Source organism: Anthonomus grandis, chromosome 10 (assembly GCF_022605725.1).
Source record: "Anthonomus grandis grandis chromosome 10, icAntGran1.3, whole genome shotgun sequence".
Classification (NCBI taxonomy): Eukaryota; Metazoa; Arthropoda; class Insecta; order Coleoptera; family Curculionidae; genus Anthonomus; species Anthonomus grandis.
This window is the reverse complement of record NC_065555.1, coordinates 22,138,745-22,154,510: the sequence shown is the minus strand read 5'-3', so window position 1 is coordinate 22,154,510 and position 15,766 is coordinate 22,138,745. Positions and strand designations below refer to the sequence as shown.

The window sequence follows — 15,766 nt, the reverse complement described above, 5'->3', positions numbered from 1 at the left end:
AATATCAACTACACTGATGAAACCTTGCCACGTACTTCTCTTTTAAGTATTTTAAATTCTTACGACTTGAAAATGCACGTTCTTTCTCCCACACGAATAACTTCTTCATCTGCAACTACAATTGACTATTTCTGTACAAATTTTGATGACGTTTTATGCACAGTACTCCCATCTGGTATTTCCGACCATGAAGCTATTCTTGCTAAAATGCCATATAATACTGTATCATCTTCATCTCATTATATGGGAAGAATTTTCAGCAGGAGAAATTTCAATGCTTTTTCTGCTGCTACAGCTTCGGTAAATTGGAATGCACTTGAAACGGCTTCTGACCCACTTACTTTATTTTTTCAAGTTCTGTGTGATAAGATCAATCAGTGCTTTCCTAAAATGAGGCTTCAAACTAAGAAACGAAAACCATGGGTTACAAGAGGCCTTAGAATTTCAGCTAAAAACTTCCGTTTTTTGACTAAATTGTGCAAATATACCACAAATGAAAATATCCTTGTATATCATCAGAAATACCGTAGTCTGTACAGAAAGACAATTAAAGCAGCAAAATCTAATTATTATAGGGATCGCTTAAATATGTCATCAAATAGGCAAAGAGAGTGTTGGTCGATTATTAATGATTTTAGGCATTGCCATAGGAAAGTATCTGAACCGGAGTTAAGACCTGACCTTTTAAACGACTATTATTGTGATATACCTAATATCTTGCTCAAGGGCATTCGTAGTAACATTGATCCCTTACACTATCTTCAACAAGTGTCGGTTGAGCATTCATTTTTCTTTCATCCTGTCGATCTTACCGAAGTAAAAAATGAAATCAAACGCCTAAAAAACCATAAATCATCTGGAGCTGATGGGATATCTTCGAGGTTGTTACTCTTTTTGCCTGATTCAGCCTTAAATGCTTTAGTTTCTGCCATAAACAATTCTTTACATAATAGCATTTTTCCTCCATGTTTAAAAGAGGCAGTGGTTATCCCTCTTCATAAGGGTGGAGATTTGGATCAGCCTTGTAATTTCCGTCCCATTTCTATTTTGTCTACCCTCTCTAAGATAGTTGAAAAACTTGCAAAAAGCAGAATTTTGGCCTTTTTACATCATAATGACATTTTGTCTGCAAATCAGTTTGGATTTCAAGCCGGTAAAGGGACTCATGATGCTGTTTTTAGCTTTTTGGACAGCGTCTATGTGTCCTTGAATTCTGGAGAGTCATCGGCGGCAGAGTTTTGTGATCTATCCAAAGTATTTGACTGTGTGGATCATGGAATACTGTTATCTAAGCTCGATAAATCTGGTTTTAGGGGCGTAGCGTTGCGATGGCTTGAGTCCTATCTATCAAATCGTACTCAGAAGGTTACAGTATCAGGGCGTTTATCTGCTTCTAGATCCCTGAAATGCGGCGTTCCCCAGGGTTCAGTGTTGGGACCACTGTTATTTTTACTGTATGTTGATGACTTGAGTTCATTGAAACTGAAAGGCAAGATGATACCACCATACTATGGAGCCATAAAAATTCTGATTATATTAAGACTTGTATCCTTGAAGACCTTCAGATTTTATCAGGGTGGTGTGGTTCCAACAGGCTCGTGTTTAATGTAAGAAAGACGTCTATTATGGGGTTTAAGTGCGATGTTCAGGGTCTGATGTTTGACGAAAATTCCCTTTTGCAGAATAAAGAGTGCTGCAAGTTCCTAGGAATTACCATTAATGGTCGCCTTCGGTTTGAAGATCATATTTTACATTTAGCTGGGAAATTATCTTCGGGATGTTTTGCAGTAAGAATGGCAAAACAAGAGCTGGGAGGGGTGGTTGCACGTTCAGTGTACTTTTCACTTATTGAATCTCATATTCGGTATGGCTTGCCTTTTTGGGGTTTAACCAATAAGGGTCTACTTAACATTGTCTTTGTTATTCAAAAAAAAGCAGTTATATACCTGTGTTCTGCTAAGTTAAGAGATTCTTGCAAACTCCTCTTCATTTCTGAAAAAATCTCTTTTTTCACTCTTTATCTTAGAAACAGCTGCTCTCATTCACAAAATTCCCAAACTACTCTCTGACACTGGCCATTTGACTCGTCGTGTAAATGATGTTCCCCTACCTATTCCTACGTCTTCCCTTACCAAAAACTCATTAATTTACATAAGTAAAAAAATTTACAATCATGTTCCTCTATGTGTTAGACATATATCGGATGTTAAGAAATTTAAAAGAGAATTAAAGACGCTTTTATTGGTTAAGGCATATTATAACCTGGATGACTTTTTTAATGATAGGTTTTAACCTTGGACATGTTGGAAAGTTTTTTTTTCCCTTTTTCCTCTCTAGTTTTGTCAACAAGTTTACCTTTATTTAGTAATTGATTGTTTTATTTAGTTATCTTTAATTCAAGTATGTTTAAAGAGTTTTGTCTTCTTGTGTTTAATTTTGTTCATTGTTTTGTCAATTTTTGAAATTGTATTTTTGTTTTGTTTTTTTTAGCTTGTAGGATGCTTGTACACAAGACTATTCTTACGTAATATAGCACATTTTCTTTCTTTCTTTCTTACAATAATGAGTGATGTAAGTGTAAAATTAATTTTTTTTGTACACAGTGTGTCCCAGGATGAGCGAATTTATATGTAAAAATGAATGGGTTGAAACTTGACCGTTTGGCATCCTGCCCTGCTTGAGATTACGAGTTTTTTTCGAGTTTTTGTCCAACTTTTTAAAATGTAAACATTCTCAAGTAAATGTGGCAGTTACTATAAAACATTATCACTGTCAAAGTTATGTACAAAAAACGTACTTATGTCATTATCTTATTGTAAAGTTTATGAAAGTTACTAATAATATTATCAGAATTTACATAAAAATTTTAAATTTTGAGCAGAAAATTTTCATTGTGCAACCTTATGGTAGTGAAAATAGTATGTAGTTAAAGTACGTTTTGAATCTTTTTCGTGAAAAATATCCGCAAGTCGAAGTACTAGTTAAACCTTTTGAGGCCACGGGTAGTGTTGAGAAGAAAAAAAAAAGCAGAAAAAGAGATACGATGACAACGATGGTGCTACAATCCTTACTTTGGAGTCAATTGCTGAGAACTCTCGGATGTCATTGAGAGCTAGGTCGGCGGTGCTGAACAAAAGCACATCTGAATTACAAAGAATTTATCATGCCAGCAATATTAAAGCATTCAAACCAAGGTACTTGTATACTTTAAGAGGGAGATGAAGCGCGCCGTTTATTATTTTCGGCTTGGTTAGACAATACAATTTTAAAGAACAGGGATTTTCATTTAAAAAAATAATATTCAAATTCAAAACAAATTTTGTAAGAGTAATAAAGTAAACAAGAGTTTCATATCTAAGTATTTAAGTAAGGCGAAGCAGGCGGGGGTTCTGGATATGCAGGAAAGGAAAATTAATTAATATTTATAACAATAATAACTAGACGGCAATAGAAGATCGAGCGGCTCAGCTCTTTTAATTTTTATTATAGATTAAGTATTGTTTTTTGAGAATCAAGCAGTTTATTACGAATATATGTTTTAAATGCAGTAAACGGAAAACTTTTGCAATTAGCCGGTCTAAAAGTCTATTCCAAAGTTGAGAGGTGACAAAAACAAAAGATTTTTGAAAATTTGCTATGTTGTGGTATTCTAAATAAATGTATAAATCTAGTGTTAAGCTCATGAAAATTTGTAAAATTGTTAGCTAAATATAATGGCTCCCTAGTTTTTATAACTTTATACATGAAAGAATTCATGTGATATTTTCTACGATTTTTCATATTTAGAATTAAGTTATTGTTTAAATAAGGAGAAATGTGACTTCTAAATGAAATTTTGTAAGAAAAACGCATACAACAATTCTGAAGTTTTTGTATTGAGTAAGCGGAGTCTTCAGTCAATGAATCCGAATATACCACATCACAATAATCAAATAAGGATAAAACACGTGTGTTACATAAAAAATATTTAGTTTTAGGAGGTAAATGATTTTTTAAGCCGTAAAGTTTTCTTAAGCGCATGTATGCAATTTTGACCTTATTCTTTATATGTGTTTGAAATGAAATACTGCTATTAAGATATACTCCTAAGTTTTTGACCTCTCGTACTACTGGTAGCTGCTCATTACGAATCTTTGCATTTAAAGTTGTTGCTGCATTAAGGCCGTTCTTTCCACCACCCAGAAAAATTACACATGATTTAGACGAATTTAATTTCAAATTATGGTCGCAGGAAAAGTTATCTATATTTTCTAAATCCTTATTAAATTGTTCTTCTATTATGGGTATAGAGTTTCACGTGAAAATGAAGTATACAGCTGGGAATCGTCAGCATATTGTTGTAACATTCAGTACTTTATGCAGGATTTCATATCTGCAACATACAATGAAAAAAGCAACGGCCCCAAAATAGAACCCTGGGGAACACCGGTAGATACAGGATAATAACTTGATTTTTCAGTTGTAGAAGCCTTGTTTCTTACTACGCAATTCGCTCTATTATTAAGATATGACTTTAAGAAATCAATCGCGTTATTCGAAAAACCAAAATAATAAAGCTTTGCTAATAACATTTCGTGGTTTAAAGTATCGAAAGCGCTACTAAAATCCAATAATCCAAGACATGTTATTTCCTTTTTTTCCTCATTTATCCTACAGTTATTAAGAAGGTGTACTAGACTCGTGGTAGTGCTAAAGTTCTTTCTAAAACCCGATTGGCAGTCCGGGATAATATCATAAAAATCAACAAAGCTGCATATTTGTTGGTGCACGAACCTTTCTAAAATTTTGAATACCAGAGGCAGCATACTAAAGGGTCTAAGGTCTTTAAACCTTTAAACCCTTTTGGATCAGCTACCTTTGCTAGAGGTTTCAAAATAGCTTTATCCCAAATTGTAGGATAAAAATTTTGTAATAAGCAGCTATTTAAAATACTTAATAATGGTTTTGTAAGATATGGTAGGCACATTTCTAGATCTTTTAAGCCTATGGAGTCTTCACCTATTGCGTTACAGTGTATTGTTTTAATGATTTTAATTAATGTTGGCTCATCCAATTGTGTAAAATTTAGGTAAGACCTTGTGTTAAAATGCCTGTTAGCTTTAAAAATGTTAAGTTTTTCATTTGAAGTTGTATCAGCTGTAGTATTTAAACCTGAAAAAATAGTTCCTAAGAGCAGTTGCATTTAAAAACTTGTCTGGTAAGCCAGAATTCCTCTTACAGCCAAGGTTTAATTTCCTTGCATCATTCCAAAATTCTCTTCCATGCTTTTGTGACATTGTGTTGAAATAGGTGATTTTTTCCCTCGCAACAGCATGCTTAGTGAAATTCCTTAATTGCCTATAGTACTGGAGGTGTGCTTCAGTTTTTTGTTTTAAATATCTACGATGAGCCTTACCTATCTCTTTCTTTCATAAAAAATTTGATATTATTTGTAACCTACGGCGTAAACGGTTTTTCTTTTACCTTTTTGGATAATAGCGGAGCATGTTTATTTATTAAAAATAATATATTCCTATTAAATATGTCAATCTTTTTATCTATATCTTGTGTATAATCTTTTTCGTCATATTCTTGGACAAATCTACTTTCACGACAAATGGTGTAACATCATCCCAAAATTGTCGATTTTGGTCCAATGAAACGCCAAACTTTGTAATCCATGGAAAGAGGCAATATTTTCAAAAAGTCAACGTATGGTGCGCCATATCTTACCATTTAGGTATTATTGGACCCTACTTAATTAAAGAATAAGTTTGGGAAAGATATTGAAAATATTTCGATAATTCTACATTGAAAAAAATTAAAAAAAGTAAATAAAATTTGTTCTTAAATTAGATGTACTATGTACATTTTATTACATATTTTTGAGGATGGTTTGTACCTCTTAGATCAGTGATTTAACTATTAGATAAATAAATTAGCTAGTTTTTCTCTAATAATTAAATTTGAATAAAAAAAAATAAATTGGTGCACAAAACGTAAAAATCAAATATACATACTGAAATTTTTTAAAATATCTTAGTTTAATTGTACAGAAACGCCAGTTAAAATGCTGTAAAAACGTAAAAAAAAAGAAAATTAGGAGTGAATCTTAAATTAAACCTTTCAAATAAAATAATTACTTAAGGTAACTTTTGATCATCTTTTATATTCAACTTTTTTACAAATTCAAGCCCAATTTCCATTTTTTTATAGATTTTAGCAACATTTTGGCAGGTATTTCTGAACAATTAAAGTAAAATATTTTAAAAACAGTGTGTTAAATCATAATTTTGCAAGAGTAACTTTTCTTTTCAAATTAAATGGAGAATCTAACAGTTGACTCCTTATAAAAAAATATTCCTCCAATATTCCTATCAACTCGCAGATTTGAGACAAAAAAGAACCAAGTCCCTCCGTATGTTACACTGGAATTTTTTTTAAAAGCTAGCTTTATCAGTAATTGATAATTCACTACAATAACCTGCATGCGAAATTTAATTAAAATTGAGCTGGTAGTTTAAACATTATGATAAATAAACAAATAATTATTCTTAAATTTAACACCCTGTATCTTTGTTATTAAACATTTCTGAGAAAAATTTTATAATGAAAGACTATTTCTTATTAAATTCTCTATCATATATTAAAATTAATGACGTTTAAACTGGACCACCCTGTATAAAGGAATGCTCTATACAGATAAAAACAACTTTTATTTGCCTTAATTACAACTTTACAGTATAAGCATTATCACAATGAAAAAAAGAAAAGCCTAATTGAACAGGCCAAAACATTGAAATTTTTAACCTAAAAACATAGCCTAAGGTGTTAAAGGCATAACATAAGTAAAATATAAACACAATTAATTAGCACTGGAAAATAGGTCTAAACAAAGCAATTTATTTAATAATTATTTAATTTCCAGTTGTTTATCCATAAACTAAAACCTTGAAAAATAAAAAGCGCAGACACTGTAAAACATTTCCATGTATGCCTCGATGAAAATTGAATGTTAAAGGTTTTTTTCTATATTTAATAACAATGAATTTCCACTAAACTACTTTTTGGCCACCAGTGATCAGCATACCCAAGAAGGTCTCAAAGTCCACATGGGATCGAAAATCCACACGATCTTAAAGCATAAAATATGGTATTGTCCACATACAAAATTCAATTGAAGGGACAAATCATTTTAATACACTGGTTTAAACCAATTTCTAAGGTTTTTATAATCCATATCGATGGTTTGGTTCCAAATGTCTTCAAAAATTGTATTTTTGAGCTATTTACATAGCCTTCTTGAAAATAAGGATTTCTAATAGTTCCAAAAGGGGCTATATCGATAAATTTAAATTTGGCGCCAAAATTGGCAATTTGAAAAGTGTCTATCTACTCTTCAAATTATTTTATGAGGTCCAAATATGTTTAAAATCACATAGCTACTTTTGGAACTGTGAAAATATATTTTTGTGAATTCCATATCTCTCCAAAATCACATAGCCTGTTTTGGAAATAATTATTTTAAGTAAAATTTTGGCGCGCTTTGCAGTTAGCTACTTGTTTGGACGTGTCGGCTGATTTAGAACGCTTCATTTACGTTTTTTAATTCGTTTTTTTAAGCGGTCAGTTGTGTTTTGATAAGCATTGCGTTCGTGTGTAAACTTTTTTCGTGCAAAATGAGTCGAGGCAAAAAAATATTAATGTAACACCACAGAAGAAGATAAGAGAGGCGGTTATGGTACCTCTAAAATATCAGAAGATGCAGTACATTTTTTAAAACAACATATTCAGAAATTTCCTACAGTCTCTTCTCATTACTGCAGGAAAGACTCAAAAAAAATGTACTTGGATCCAAAATTGAACCTAAAGCAGATACACAGGTTATACCAAGAAGATTGTGCCAAAGAAAATATGGAATGTTTAAAGGAGTCATTCTATCGCCATATTTTTAATTCTCATTTTAATCTATCATTCCATAAGCCTCGAAAGGATCAATGTCCAACATGTACAACGTATGAATCTGCTAACACGGAAATCAAAGTAAATTTGCTGCAAAACTATGAAGATCACATTAAAAATAAAGAAAGAGCCAGACAGGAAAAAAATTTGGATAAGGATGCAGCAAAGGAAAATCCTAAAGAAATAAATTCCGCCAACTTTGATTTGCAACAAGTATTGTATGAGCCAACAGATCCCACTAACCCCATTCTTTTTTACAAGACGAAGTTAGCCACATACAATTTCACTATTTTTAAATGTGGAGATAATTTTGGAAAATGCTACATGTGGTCTGAAGTAAAAGGTTCATGTGGCCCATGCGAAGTAGCATCTTGTTTATTCCACCACCTCAAAAGTCTTGTCTGCTCGGAATGCAAAAAAAATTACCCTAAGTACGAAGTTTTTCAAAAAAAAGACATAGCTTTTGTTGACTGGAAAACCCTGGCAAAGCTAATTATGATCAACCGAAACAAGGATCAAGATGGGAATGTGGTTAGTTGGCATCATATTAAGTGGATTAGGTATGAAAAGGCATTCCCTTTTACAATGAAAATTAAAACAGATTTTGATGAAGATTTTCGCAGTATAATGATTCTTCCACACAGAGGAAGATGAGTGACAGTTGCTTCCATGGAAAAATGTCTCAAACCCTTACACGAGGAAAAGAGGAAAATTTCAGCATTAAAGCTGAAACATTTAAAAGGAATTTGCAATTCTGGAAGTGTCCCAGATGACTGCCGGCTCTTTTTTACAAGTTTGCTAAGTAGTGACGAAACCATTGATGAGGATGAAATGGTGGTTCTAGATGTAAATGACCCTAAGGGCGAAGACTTTTTCTTACAATAATGTTATTAATAATTATTTTTATCTTTCATTATTATGTTTAGAATTAGTTCTTTAAGTTTATAGCTTTTCGCATCACTACAACTTTGAGAAAGTATTATGTGCCAAATATGGCTATCTGCATTTTTCCTGTTTAAATTAGTTATTATTTATGTTTTTTGAAAATCTGGGTCATTATAAGAATTTTTTTTTAAATTTTATTTCTAATAAAAAATATATAAATAAAAAGATGAGTTTTTTTAAAATGTGTTTTTTTATAGATTTGATTTGATACAGCCTATTAAACTTTATTTTGTGTTTCCTAAATATAAAGCATTTTGTAGATAGCTACATATGGAAACACACCATCCGATTCCACCGATATGTGGATTACTTGATTATGTGTTTTGAAATTTGGGTGCTACATATGATCTGAGAGGTTTTCATCAATCATAGAAAAGTTATTCCCTTGCTACATTTGTAAGACAGTTATCAATACATGAGCAACAGCTTACAATTACATGTTTTTATTAATAGCATTTAGAAGTTCTAAAGTCAATTTAATTTTTTTCTAAAATATTAATATTTAAAAAAAATCAATTATTAAAGTTAAATAATTACTGAGAGCACACACTCCAGAAGACAATTTCATATCTTAGATAGACTTCAATAATAACATGGTAGACATTTTTAACCCACGTATCACACCAGTTAACACCAGTATCAATTGAATTTGCTAATACCATAAGAGCAAAACAGATAATTTTTTTCTTATTTTTGGATTATCAGACCCAATTATATTAGATTATTATGCTTAAAATAAGAAAATTAGATACAAAGTAACATTAATAAACTCATAAAGATTAGTCAAGGAAATTTAAAAAATGTACCTTTGAAAATAAGTAATAAATCTGCTTTTAACGGACGTGTTTTATTTACGCGGCACGATTTTTTTTTATATTTTTAAGTGGTTAATTTTGGACAGTACAGTTGTGTTGTGTCTTAAAATACGCGTAATAATTTTTCCTACTTCCTAATCCACCTCGCGATATGTCTTTCTAATCAAATATCATATAATTTCAAAAAATAATGAAAACAATAGCCAAACAATACTCCAGGCTATAAAGGTTTGGAATGCAAGCAGTATTCTTTGTTTAAATATTCAATGGCGGTCGGTGATATTTAGGAGTTTTCAGAGTGTGCGAAATCACACGTTAACGTTATTTTCCATCGTTGTATTTACACTTTAGTTGTGGTAGTATTTTTGCCGATTTTACTATTTAATATATACAGATATGGGAGGAAACACAGATTGTTTTAAATGTAAAGAGCGATGTGTTTTTAAAGAAAGCAAATTTGAACTTTTTGGTTTTCCTTGCGATATATGCAAAAGGATTATCTGTAAGACTTGCGGAAACATATCTGCATCAGAAGTCAAAGTCATATGTCTTCTAGTTCTGGGAGGTGTGAAATGGATTCCATTTCTGACCATAATAAAAACAATCAAGAAAATTTAATAAACGAGATGTTGGTAAGAAAGAATAGGGCGAAAAATATTATAATTTATAAAGTAAATGAGTCAAAAGCAAAAACTCAGACAGAACAGAATCTTGAGGATAGCAACACAATCAGGGACATATTGAAGAATTTTAATTTTAACAAGGATGGTGTGAGAAATTTTCGACTTGGTAAATTTGCGGCAGATAGGATTCGTCCAATTAAAGTTATTTTGGAGTCAGAGGAAGATGCAAAAAGTGTGCTAAAAAATAGGAATCATATAAACATTCCGGGTGTTCGGATAAATAGTGACCAAACAATTATGCAAAGGGACTACTATAAAAGTATCAAGACAGAGTTACAAAAGCTTATTGAAGGTGGTCAAACTAACAAAATAATTAAATTTGTCAACAATAAACCATTTATTGTGAACAAAAAAGAAAATCAAAAAAACTGGCAGTAACATCTAATATACTTTTTTCCTCAGACATAATTTACCTTAATGCACAGAGTAATTTAAAAAATATATTCAAATACGACAGAGCATTGCGTCTTTTAATCCAAAAGTTATCTTGCTAAGTGAAACGCGGACAACCACAGACATTGATGATAGCGAATTGTATATTGAAAAGTATACATGTGTTAGGTGTGACTCAAACAGCAGACATACAGGTGGTGTTTTGATTTACATTAATGATAACTATACATTTTCAAACATTAAAAAAATTGAGCTAAAGGATAACTTTTGGTGTAAATTTATTAAGGTGAATTTAGGATCTCTTGTCTGGGTTATTGGCTGCATATATCATTCTCCATCAAGCTCAGATTCACAGTTCATTGAGGGATTTGAAGATATATGTGATTCTGTACTTTCTAAAAATAATAAATGCGTTTTAATGGGTGATTTCAATGTTAATTTTCTTAATAACAGCTTTTATAGTATTAAGTTGAAAAATTTGTTTACATCCTATGGAGTGAGTCATTTGATCACTGTACCAACTAGAATAACGGATATTAGTGCTACCTTGGTTGATTATGTGCTCACAAATCAAAATAACTTATTGGTGGAGGTGCATGATACTCCAAAAATTACTGACCATTCTGTTATTAGTGTTAACCTCTGCAATAAATTATGTGTACATGAACAGGTCAAAAAGTATAGAAATATAAGTGAGAAAAATCTTAGCATTATAGGGTTAAAATTGTTTGAATGTAATTGGAATTTGAACTCTGTCAATGTTGAAGTTATTTTTAACGAAATTATTGGAAAATTGTTATAAGGTGATTAATGACATTGCTCCTATCAAGAATTGCAAATACAAATCTAATTTGCCTTGGTTTGATAATGAGGTTTTTGATAAAATTAAAATTCGTGACAAGGCATAAAAAATTTTTATAAATTCAAATGATATTGAAAGACCAAATAAATGGCAGGAATTCAAAGCTCATAGGAATAATGTTGTTAATCTTTTGAGATTGAAGAAAGAACATTACTATTTTGAGAAGATAGACATGTTTAAGGGTAATCCCAAAGAAATGTGGAGGAAATTGAAGAGTGTAATTAATGGAGGGGTCTCTAAAGTTCCAAATTCAATTTTCTTTAATGGTGAGGGTGAACAGACAGTCTTTACAGATAGCTCGGAAATTGCAAAATTATTTAATTTTTATTTTGTTGCTAGTATTGAACAAATTAATGAAAGTATACCAAGCCAGCAGAAATAGAATAATATTGATGCCAATTTAAATTTCGAAATGTCTAAATTTAAGTTATTGACTTTATCTGATGCTCAAAAAATAATTAATAAACTTGACAATAAATGTTCAATACATGAAATACTAAATGCAAAAAATTTAATATCTTTATTTGAAACTATTGGTCATGTTATATTGAATTTATTGAATACATCTCTTAGCTCTGGTGAAATCCCTGAAAAACTAAAATCTAGCACAATTATTCCAATTCCAAAGGTCAATAATACAATAAATGCCAGTGAATTTAGACCAATAAATACTTTACCTCCTATTGAAAAAGTTATAGAAATGGCAGTATATGATCAAATCTTGGAACATATTACAAGCAATGAAATTTTGATGACTAATCAATCAGGTTTTCGTCGTGGGCATTCATGCGAATCAGCCCTTCAATTGACCTTATCTAAAATAAAAACTGATCTTGATAATAATAAATATGTGGTTGGGGTGTTCTTGGACTTAAGGAGAGCTTTTGAAACTATTGATAGGGACATATTATTGCAAAAATTAAAGAACTATGGCTTTGCTGGTATTGTTTATAACTGGTTTGTTGACTATCTAAGTAATCGAAAACAGAGAGTAAGGTTTAATGGAAATGAGTCTACTGAACTAAATAACAATATGGGAGTACCTCAAGGAAGTGTTTTGGGACCTTTTCTATTTATATTGTATATGAATGATATTGGGCTTTTTGTAAATTGTGAATTTATAAACCTTTTTGCTGATTTGACACATGACATGACATGATGACACATTTTTGGCATGTAGTGATAAAAGTCTTAACAGAGCAGTAGATAAAATGAATGGGGTATTGTCACAGATATCATTATATTTAAATATTAATAAGTTAAAATTAAATGTGGCAAAAACTAAAGCAATAATATTTACATCTAAGTATAAATATTGGAAAATTGTGGATATTAGTCCTCAATTATTAATTAACAATGAACAAATTGAATTTGTAACATGTATGAAATATTTGGGTCTGCAACTTGATAATTTGCTTAACTTTAAAACTCATTGTGGGGTCTTGTCGACTTTAAGTATCTTCGATTTTGCAATATTTTAAAATTTGAGCATAAAGAGTACTTTGAAAAGAATAGATTAAGAGAAAAAAATTTGCGGATCATTCACATAGGACGCTAAAAAATAATATTAAATTATGTCAAAAATGAGGTCTACTCTACTCTATTTGATGATCGAAACTCGTTGCTATTGATAATTACATTGTCAAACTTTTGACATATGATCTTGCAGTTGCCAAATTGTGTATATATGTAATAAGCAACAAGCACATCTAAAAAGCATATCTTATATAAGAGAAAATATGAAAGACATCTAAATCTATTTGCCAAAATGCTAGCAGTGTTTTTACACTATAACAGTGAATGGGTTTTACTTTTACACACATTTGTACACAAGCAAAAAATTCATTCCCTTATGCAAAGGTTCGTAGCTTCCATATTTTCTAGCATTTTGAGATTCTATTCATATGAAAAAATATAGAGAGGGCTCGTAAATGTCGAGCACATGGGGGGCTTACGCCCCCCCATGTGCTCAACATCCTAGCTTTAAACAATTTATCCCAACCCAATCCAACCCAACCCAACCCAACCCAACCCAACCCAACCCAACCCAACCCAACCCAACCCATCCCATCCCATCCCATCCCATCCCATCCCATCCCATCCCAACCCGTCTCATCTCATGTCATCCCAGCCCAACCCAACACCGAGGCACACGGGGGGCTTACGCCCCCCGTGTGCTAACGCAACCCAAAATCAACCCAATGCAATTAAACCGAGCCCAAAACACTAAAAACATTCATATAGAAGAAATAAAAAATTATTTAATCAAAGAACATGTATGGCAACGCTGTCACCTCGTGGCGTTATGACGTTATGTCAAACGTCAATAAAAAAGAATAATGAAGGAAGGTGGAAGGGAATTTTGTTTTTGTTATTTATATGAAAAATAAATATTCTTTAGACTTAATTTTAAATATAGGCATATTTCATATTATTTTTAATTAGGATTGAAATCTAAAAAGTACCAAAACAATAAATAATACATTATGAGTGTCTTCGGTATGTTTTTTTACACGACAATAAAGGGACTTAATTACAAGAAAAGATAAAATCTTTTTTTTTTATGTTATATAAACAATTTCGTCTTTTTGGTCATATTTTATGTATAATTTCATTTAAATTAAATAATTTTTCCAAAACTACAAAATTCTTAGTCGCAAAAAAAATAAAAAAAGTAAAACTGGCGCAGTTGAAATCTGAACCCAGACCGACCGGCTCATAGTTCACTCCCAATACCATTAAGCCATAAAGCGCTTACGGTGAATATTCGACAACGAGTTTATATAGTACATAGGTACACATTGTCATGATTTTTTTTATTTTTATTATTTTATTAAAGAAAATGTTATTCATCCTCCAATTTTTTTTGCTTAAAATAGTCCAAAGAAGATTAGCTTACTATTTCATATTCAAAAATTTTAAAATTCGGAGATACCTAAAGTCGACTAGAACCCTCATTGTGATTACATTGAAAAGAAAATTGCAAAAAAAATGTTCTTTTTTAGTAGAAGAAATAGTGAAGAAATACAAGAAATAGTGATGATATTTTTATTCCAATAGCAAATTTTAGAAGTACCATGAATTCTTTTTTTTTGAAGGGTTTTCAAAAATATAATAGTCTTCCTCCAGAAATAAAGGAATCACAATCTCTTAAAACTGTTCTACAGAATTATATGAATAATATAAATTAGTTTGAATAATATAAATTAATTTGGAAATTGGCGAATTAGGGCAATAAACTAATGTGGTTGGTGGAAATTTATTTATTTGTGTGTTTTTCTTTCAAGAGGGTGAAATTGTGCTTATTATTATTTTTTATTTATTTTTTTTTGTTGTTACCTAGTTAAGTTACTTATTTAGTATAGTTTTGTTTTTATGTATATTAGATGTACCTACTTAATAAAGATATATTTCATTTTATTTCATAAAAATAAATACAATATTATCTTTTTATAACAATTTAAAAAAAAATTGTTTACCTTATTATTTCCAATCCACACTCCTGTGTCAGGCGAAGTTTCGGCTTTTATGCCAAATTTTTTACATAAATGAATAATGGTCTTCTCGATATGGCAGACATACCATCGAATACTCGGCTTAAAATCCTTTAAATTGAGAATGGGGTACACAACAAGCTGTCCTGGTCCATGAAATGTTATTAGGCCTCCCCTATTTGTTCTATGGAAATCTGCTCCTAAGAAGGTAAGAAGTTAAAAGAAACATATATGTGATAATGAAAGTAGTTTTGTCTTACCAGTCTTTTTTAACTTATTTTCTATATCTGAGCCATAGTCTTTCGTACGAAGTCCTACTGTATAAACAGGATCATGTTCCAAACACAACAAAGTATTTTTAACAATAGGATCCGAATTTTGTATATGTAATGAAGCTACATATTCCTGGAGCTTAAGACCATTGGTGTAATTAATTTTGCCTAAATTCCAAGTTCTTACAAGTCTTTCTAAGCTTCTAGCCATATAAGTGCCTTTTTCCTGCCAATACTACAAACAAATTTAGCACAGAAAGTACTTTTACATATTATTTAATATTTATTATCAAATATAATGTAAGGTTAGCTCTTTGGCTTAACAAAAACAAAGCCATAGACCACAAAACATAACCTGAAG

The 15,766-nt window shown here is 31.1% G+C and overlaps 1 protein-coding gene and 1 long non-coding RNA gene across 3 annotated transcripts in view; both read right to left on the bottom strand.

The window, feature by feature from the left end:
- The window catches only part of LOC126741189 (putative lipoyltransferase 2, mitochondrial), a 19,578-nt gene extending 3,812 nt beyond the window's left edge, over positions 1–15,766 (bottom strand). Inside the window, exons 1-2 of one of the 2 annotated variants that reach the window (XM_050447542.1) lie at positions 15,394–15,766; positions 15,119–15,333 (exon numbers count right to left, since the gene is read on the bottom strand). In XM_050447542.1, coding sequence (XP_050303499.1) covers positions 15,119–15,333; positions 15,394–15,616 — 438 coding nt within the window. In that variant the 5' untranslated portion in view covers positions 15,617–15,766. The remainder of the gene's footprint in view (positions 1–15,118; positions 15,334–15,393) is intronic. The other variant, XM_050447541.1, reaches the window with a different exon arrangement.
- Positions 10,903–13,533, bottom strand: LOC126741192 (uncharacterized). The gene is made up of 2 exons (XR_007662136.1): positions 12,683–13,533; positions 10,903–11,172 (listed from the first exon to the last, which is right to left on the bottom strand). It is a non-coding gene; the product is annotated as an uncharacterized LOC126741192 (long non-coding RNA).